Source organism: Poecilia latipinna, unplaced genomic scaffold, assembly GCF_001443285.1.
Source record: "Poecilia latipinna isolate Pla-1442-1.1 unplaced genomic scaffold, P_latipinna-1.0 Scaffold273, whole genome shotgun sequence".
NCBI lineage: Eukaryota > Metazoa > Chordata > Actinopteri > Cyprinodontiformes > Poeciliidae > Poecilia > Poecilia latipinna.
In genome coordinates, this window is record NW_015112889.1 from 406670 (window position 1) to 414563 (window position 7894).

The 7894-nt window shown below is 37.8% G+C and overlaps 1 protein-coding gene across 1 annotated transcript; it reads right to left on the reverse strand.

Annotated features, from left to right (window-relative positions):
- Positions 1-216: 216 nt before the first annotated feature.
- Positions 217-3679, reverse strand: nkx6.2 (NK6 homeobox 2). Its single transcript, XM_015033594.1, has 3 exons — positions 2897-3679; positions 1909-2081; positions 217-1791 (listed from the first exon to the last, which is right to left on the reverse strand). Exons 1-3 carry the CDS (start codon positions 3315-3317, stop codon positions 1540-1542), a joined length of 846 nt encoding a protein of 281 aa, XP_014889080.1. The 5' UTR covers positions 3318-3679; the 3' UTR covers positions 217-1539.
- Between the last annotated feature and the right edge of the window lie 4215 nt (positions 3680-7894).

The following is a 7894-nucleotide window of genomic DNA, read 5'->3' on the forward strand; positions in this document are numbered from 1 at the left end:
ACTCACACAATAAAATAAAACAACAAAAAAGCTTGTTAAATAATTTATTCATAATACAAAGTCTTGTTTTTCCTTCCTATATTCTTCCTGGAAGCAATAATACTTTTTTTTTTTTAGATCAACATAATTAAAGATGCTGCAGTTTTCTGTCCCGCTGCATAATGAGGTAAAACTCAAACTCTTCTGAATGAAAACAAAGAAAAGATGTTAAAAGAAATGGTTTGTTTCCTTCTTTTTACAGTGATTATTTACAGCAAGTATTTTCTGCCTGCTCTTCTCTGCATGAAGAGTTGAATAAAAGGTTGAGAAAACGGATTAAAAACGTAAACAGCGGGTCAAATAGCCAAGGAAGGGAGAGAGACATGAAGTTTGAGCCAACATAACTTATCCAGTATAAAATATATACAATCTCACTTCAGTCATCCCAAGCAGACAACCCCCCTACACTCCCAAAAACAAAAAGCATAATAACTCTTTTGCTTTTTTAGCACAGCAGATTTACCCTGGTTAAAGTGAGCTTCAGAACCTCACAGGCCCGTTTACACCATGCGTCTGGGATCCGGATCAGCACGGAGGCGGCGTGGCGAAACAAAATGAAAAACAGCTCATAACAGATGGGTACTGCTGCTTAAAGCAGAAAAATTTTACTTTAAAGCAACAGAAATGAGAAATAAATCTTAAATTGGAAAAGTTTAGGTTATTATTGAGACTTTTCCTGGTGGATACCAATTTTTTAAAAGACATTTTTAGCAAAATAATCCCCGTTTACGCAATAAAGTGTACATCCCTAACCCTCAATTTGATTTATAATAAACTGAAAAAAGTGCATCAAAGTGCAAGTTGTTGGTTGATGTGTTAATGTGCCAACAACAAAAAGTAGCAATTCTTAGTTTTAACGCATTTAGCAAATCATTGAATCAGAGCCAATCAATGAAAAATCGGCTGATTCCGATTCCTGGACTGCTGATTAGTGCATTTCTAGTTGGGGAAAATGCTTTGATGCATAAATAACGATGATATTTCTGTTTTATGTTGGATTGAAAACTAAGAAAAAAGTCTGAATACCATTAATTTTCTCTTTTTTAATGTGTTTTAGTTCTGTATCGACCAGGAAAAGTCTGATTGGTGCATCTCTAATAATAATAATAAAAAAAAAACTCCTGAAGTACCCTGAAACTTTGGGTTATTAATGTTGAATAAATGAGCTGATCCAGATTTAATATTGTGTTTAAATTTGCCGCCGCTGTTAAAACTCCCACTTGGCAAGTTTCTTCCTCAGTTTTACTGTCCTCTGGACCGACAGAAACTTGGCCTCAGTTTTTTTTTTTTTTTTTCCTTCAAGTTCAGCTCGGACGAGGAGTTCTGGAGCGCCTCGTGTCCAGTTTAGATGAAGCCCCCCTCTCTGGCAATTTTCTCTGCCCGAGCAAAATGAAACAAAAAAATAATAATAAATTGCGCTTCCCATCGGACGCAGGTTGCTATATCAGGTGGGAGCTGCGTGGGACGGGTCTCCGGCGCCGGACCCCGCTGCTCTGTCCATCACAAGGTGTCCGAGCTGTTACTGCAGGGGCTGATCAGCGCCAGGTTGGTGGTGGCCTTGTGCTTCTTCAACAGTCTCGTGATTTTCTCGTCGTCGGAGTTGGGGTCCAGCGGCTTGTTGTACTCGTCGTCCTCCTCGTTGTCCGAGCTCTCCTTCATCTTCTCCGTCTCAGAGTCGTGCTTCTTCTTGGCTGAGGCCATCTCCGCGGCGTGCCTCTTCCTCCACTTGGTCCTCCGGTTCTGGAACCAAACCTGAGGCACGGGGCAGGAAAAAAAAAAAATCTAATAAATGAAGCAAATATTTACCTATGCTCTGTTACAGTGGCTGTGAATTTTAATTAATTTTTAAAAAGACATAATTCTGATTACCTTTACTTGACTCTCGGTCATTCCTAGGGAGTAGGCCAGCCGGGCTCGCTCGGGTCCAGCCAGGTATTTGGTCTGCTCGAAGGTTTTCTCCAGGGCAAAAATCTGCTGTCCAGAAAACGTCGGCCTGGAGTGTTTCTTCTTGCCGTCTTTGTCCACCATGAGGTTAGCCTGAGCTGCAGAGCACAAGAGAGAAACATGGAGGGGGAAATAAATTCAGAAAACTCCTTTAATTTGTGCTGTCTCAACAAAAATATTTTCCAGATTGTCTTGCCATATATATATTAATTTAAAAATATACATGCATATTTTTTTAAAATAATTGTGATTTAAGCTTCATCCCTGTCGGCTTTGTTAGAGTGAAAAACGCAGCAAAAAGTCATTAGAGAAACTTAAAAATCCATCAATGGACACCTTTAGGAAATGAATAAATATATAAAACTATCTATTTAAAATTAAAACGTTATTTAAATCACCTCCACTGCATTTCAATTAGTAGTTAAAATAGCCCACCTTTAGTTTGAAATAAAACTTTTTTTTTTTACAGTTAATATATACCATTTAATTGCATGTTACACTGCTTTTGCCTATTGTTGTTCTGTTTTTAAGCCTTTTGTTGTAAAGCGTTTTGCACAAATAAAATAAAAAATCCACTTGTTCTAATTTGTGCGGGTAATTGCAATTAAACCTGGATAAATCCGACAAATTAAATGTTATAATAATTTGGGTGATCGAGGACTTTCTAAGGTTGTTTAGTAAAATGTGTATAAACGCTACAATATTTTAGACACAAAATAATAGTCGATAACTCAAAATAAAACTAATTTACTCAACGTTGAAAAAAATGACAAAATATTTCAGGCTAAGATAGAAAATCTGATATATACAATTTAACAGAAAACCTAAATTTACTGAAATCATAACTAATAAGTAAACACCACGCACGCAAATGAAATAATTTTTAAAAAGTGATTTAATGAAGGATCCTTACATGGACACGGAACCCGCGGGTCCCTCCACGGGGCCCCCTGCATCACCCCGGGCCAGAAGATGGGCGCCCTGCCGGGCAGCTCGGCCAGCGGCTTCGGGTACCGGGACACCGCGGGGCTGAAGTACATCCCGGCCGCTGTGGTCGCCGCCAGCCCGTTTATCCGCGGGAAGCCGGACAGCAGCTGCCCGGCGGTGGTGATGGGTCTCCCCAGAATGTCGCTTATTCCGTGCGGGGTTCCCCCGGAGATCTGCGAGCTGAGGTTGGACAGCGAGGGCGCCTTGAAGCCCGCCGGGCTCTGCTGCAGCGCGTACGGGAACAGCGACGTCTTCATCTCGGTCATGTTGTGCAGCGCCGCCAGCGGGGTGCTGCCCAGAACGAACGCACTCTGCCGGTTAGCGTCCATCTGCCCGACCGCTAACATTTGTAAACATTAACCACCGAACTCACTTCAGTGGAAATAAACGAGTTAAAGATATATATTTTTTATTTTTAAAAAAGGCGGTTTTGTCGCTTTTCCTCCCAAAGTATCCTGAATGTCGAAGGAAGGAAGAGTCGGGAAAACTTCTTCTCTCCTGGGAAGTTCAGACCCGGATGAAACCCCCCCTGAAAGTGTCTCTCCGTGTTTGTTTAGGTCGCAGTCCGCCGCAGGAATCCTCGCCAAAGTCAGCCGGTTCGATGATGTTTTTAGTGGTTTTGATGGGAACCATTAAAGAGTCTCCTTTTCATCCCATAAATTGACTCCCTCTCTGCTAGAAGGGAAGCGGGAGTCACTGATAACATCACAGCCACCTGCAGGCGCTCCATTCTGATTGGATATCGCTGAGTGATACTGCGTTCTGATTGGAGGATAAGGAACCGCCGCTGATACGTCTTACCCTAATGCTGTGTTCACGTACTGTCGGAAATATAAAATTTATTGTTGACTGCATTTGTTTTTGCAGTGATTAATCAGTTAAGAGCCTGAAAACTATCCCCCCTTCTTTCCTCCTTTGTCAATATTTCCTTGCATTTATCCTCTCGTAAGTTATTGCTGCTTATTAAATACACTTATATTAAAAAAAATCACAAACGCAATCTTTTCAAAATCTCTAGCCACCTGTTTCAAGATAAGACGGGTAATGTAATCAATATTGACATATGAGGATGCATAATCAGAGGTTTCTGCATGCTTTGTTAATTAGGGATCCTATGTAGATAATTATAATAATAATTAAAAAGAAAACTTAGGATCAGTTGATACGTATTTTTAAATGCAAAACTTGAAATTAAGATGCAATCTCCTCTAGAGCACAAATAAAAATGTTGCATTGTTTCATAAAAACAAGGGCAAAATGGAACAAGAAAAAGTCTAATTTTCTGGCGCTGCCCCCCGTGACGTCACTGCCCACCAGGAGACCAGGCTCACATGCAATTACTTAAAGCAGCCATTCTTTATATACTTAATCTTGTCTAAATTATAAAAATGGAGCATGGGCATTCATTTTAGGGGTTCTAGTTTATATTTGTGTTTTTAGGTGAAAATATTTGTGGCCATCTGTAAGGCGTACAGAACAAACAGCGCCTCCTACAGATATAGGTGACAAGGCAGCAGAATTAGGATACTCATTAGATTATAACTCATCTCTGTTCCTTAAGTTACTGGTACATTTTGAGACAGAAAAACTGCAAATGACTCAGTTTTAAATCACATCCAACATTAATAAATACCTCTAGTTATATCTGTAGATATTGGTAATTATTTGTTTTTGCTACAAGTGTCTAAAACTGCTTTGAAATAATCAAACTCAATATCTTTTATGACTTTTTCACCAGTCATTTATTTATTGATGATGCAAAACATTGTAAATTTAAAAAATATCTGGAAGAATTTTACCTTGTATATCTTATATAAATATCACCAACAATAACGCTTTCAATTGTAAAGTATAAATATTTAGTAATAGAAAACATAATGCCTGGATTATTTTGAATATAATCCAGGCATAATGTTTTTCATTTTGAATAGCTAAATTGAAACATATTCACAAAGATTTTTTTAACTTATCTAAAATTGTGCAGAAAGTGGTCTACATGAAGAATTAAAACCAGAGGCCGAATGTTGTTTAAGAATGTGATCAGGCATAGCATTATGAGCACCTGATAAATAACAGCTCTGAAGGTTTTCTGTAGAATCTGGCGCCAGAAAGTTAGCAGCAGATCTTTTAATGTTGTGGATGACAGGAGTTCGTACAACATGTCCCACAGAGGCTTGATCAGATTGAAGTCGGATGCCAAGCTAATACCTGAAACTTGTAGAACCATTTTCCTGTTTCTAAAGCATCGACTTTGAGGACATCTCCATTTACTCCCTAAGATATTCAGGCACTAGCAGCTGCCATGATGAATCATCTTTCTTTAGTTCAGCTGTCATTGGTCATAATGTTATGCATGCATATGTTACAACAGCTTGCCATACTTTGCTCAGCAGAGTGTGTCTCAGTACTTTTCCATGCATCTGATGGTGATGATTGTGCAACAAGTGTTCCTGTAGGGATCTTTGTTGAGGTTTGAGGTGGAAGATCTTTGGTGATTCAGCCAAAACGTTTCCACACTCCGTTTTTCTCATAATGACAGCAGCTCTGATGCAGCCTTTCTTTATTACATTAGCACTTCGAGAGAAGGGTGTGACACATCTATTTAGCATAATTTTAAGTATATCACATAATGACAAATAAAATCCAAACTGGGGGATTTTAGGTGAGGTGTTCTGTGGCGCAGCGTGTTCCAGGTCACTGCCAAGTGAGAAAGTTTACCTCTAATAAGACAAAAAGAAAAATAATCCCATATTTATATTGTAATCTTCTGTGAATGAATGAAGAATATTAAAATTTGGCCTAAACTCTGTTGTTATCAATTTCAATATGATTATTTTAAGTTTCCTTGATATTAAAGGTTAAGTTCTTCTGTGCAAAAACTGAAATTAAAGATGCTGGTGGTCTATTTTTCTTTCCACTAATAAATACACACCAGGTATAAGAAGACAGATGAGAAATGAAGTATGAATTTTCATGCATTTTCCAAGAGCTTACTAAAGGAGAATAAAGCCCTGCTAATTCATGTTTGTGTGCATTTACGCTGATGACATCTCAAAAAGCTCAATTATGAAGTTCCACAGAGATTTATAAAATGTGGCAAAAAATGTTTCTATAATTTTCCTGTCTTTTCATTTTTACAGTTATGATATTTTCCTGGGGTTACAAATGATGCTAAATAAATAAATAAATAAATAAATAAATAAATAAATAAAATAAAAATAAAAATCAACCGAATGAGAAATTAGAGACATGCAGATACAAACAAAAACGGGAAAAAAAAACAGAAAATTGTCATAATAAAAATAACTCTAATTAGTTGCCTTATGTGATGTCATGAAAGGTGTGCATAAAATCTTGCTGGGAGGAAAAATTTTATCTTGATTAAACACACATTTCAAACAGAAAAGCAAAAAACCACAGAGAAACTGTGTTGTTATGTGGATGACAATTTATATCTAAAATGAGTTTGACTTATTTTATAGCAAAGTCTGGCGAGCGGCTTTAAACTTGAAGATGGTGTGAGAAAAGTGATGTTGGAGGAGACCGTGAACGCATCATCAGCTGCAGTCTATTGAGAGCTTCAGCGGTCCTGGTGATGAGCTCTCTCATGTGGACTTCGTTTCTTCCACAGCAAAGAATATTTACGTTTTTACAAGAAACATTATAAGCAATTTAAAAACGAACTCGAAGACAGTTGTTAAGAAAACTCCATCATTGGCTTTAAAGTTGATTTTGTTTTCAGATTTAGAAGACGCTGTCTAAATTCCTTTTCCCCTTTAAATTTAGTTAGACTTTTATTTATTCAGATGAGTTAAAAACAAACATTTTAATTCTTATTCTAGTTTTCACCAGAACTGCGCATAAAACTTGCAAAGTCTTTTATTTAGTCCTAATTTTAGTGCTCAAAACAAACATGTGATGCTTTTACTTCTGAGTCGGGCTGCGCTGCAGAGAAAGCGCGGCTCCACTCATCACCCTGAGTGCTGTAATATTTTATGGAGATGTGAGGAGCTTGAGAGAGTGAAATATGGCACCGTTAGTGTTTAAAAGGCTCCGGCAAAAAAAAAAAAAAAAAAAATGCACCTTGCGTCTGATTTGCTCACCGCGGAGGGATTGTGGGTTTTAAGAGGTTTTCAACGCGACGTGATTCACAATTTTGACTGTATTTCTTCAAGCTTTCAGGAGATGCAGCAGACGCGCGTTTTCCAATCCTGTAAATGGCCTTCTATTTCTAATTTATCCTCCTGTATTTTCCTCTGATTGTGTGCCTTTATTTTATTATCCTATTTGAAGGTCTTTCTGAAATGATCACATATCGGAGGAAAATAAATATCTATAAATATGTGACAGAAGCGCTGCTCAGCCGCCGTAGCAGGTTAAATGTGGGGCAGATATGGTTCTCATCCGGAGGAAGATCAATGACAGAAAAATTGGTACTCCACCCCCCCCGCCCCCTCGCACCTCATCTGCAGCCAGAGATGAAGCTGCCAGGCTGGTGATCACTGCAAATGTAACAATTTAACTCCATGGAGGAGTTGGATCTATCAGAAACCTGCAGGTAACTTCAAATTTAAACTCGATTTTATTGTTTTGTATGAACGAAAAATTATTAACTAATAAGAGAAACGGGGAAACTAATCAAATAGTAAGAGGAAAAAATATATTTGTTAACATAATAATAATAATAATAATAATAATAATAATAATAATAATAATAATAATAATAATACTTTTATTAGTATTATCATAAGTCTCGATGTCATAAAGGTCCATATAAATATGCGTTTATTTTTTTAATCGACTCACAGAGACTAACGGGCTGTTTGGTCCAAATTATTCAGAGGTTTGGTGCGTTTACTTCCCGTCTCTCTGTGAGTTTGTCCTCACTAATGTGGTAAAACATTTTAAATATGAGGAAAAGTTC

Coding starts and splice junctions, on each gene's coding strand:
- nkx6.2 (XM_015033594.1), bottom strand. CDS start 3,317: ATGTTAGCGGTCGGGCAGATGGACGCTAACCGGCAGAGTGCGTTCGTT. Junction 2,082..2,896: donor CCCGCGGGTTCCGTGTCCAT/GTAAGGATCCTT, acceptor TGTGCTCTGCAG/CTCAGGCTAACCTCATGGTG. Junction 1,792..1,908: donor TGACCGAGAGTCAAGTAAAG/GTAATCAGAATT, acceptor CCCGTGCCTCAG/GTTTGGTTCCAGAACCGGAG.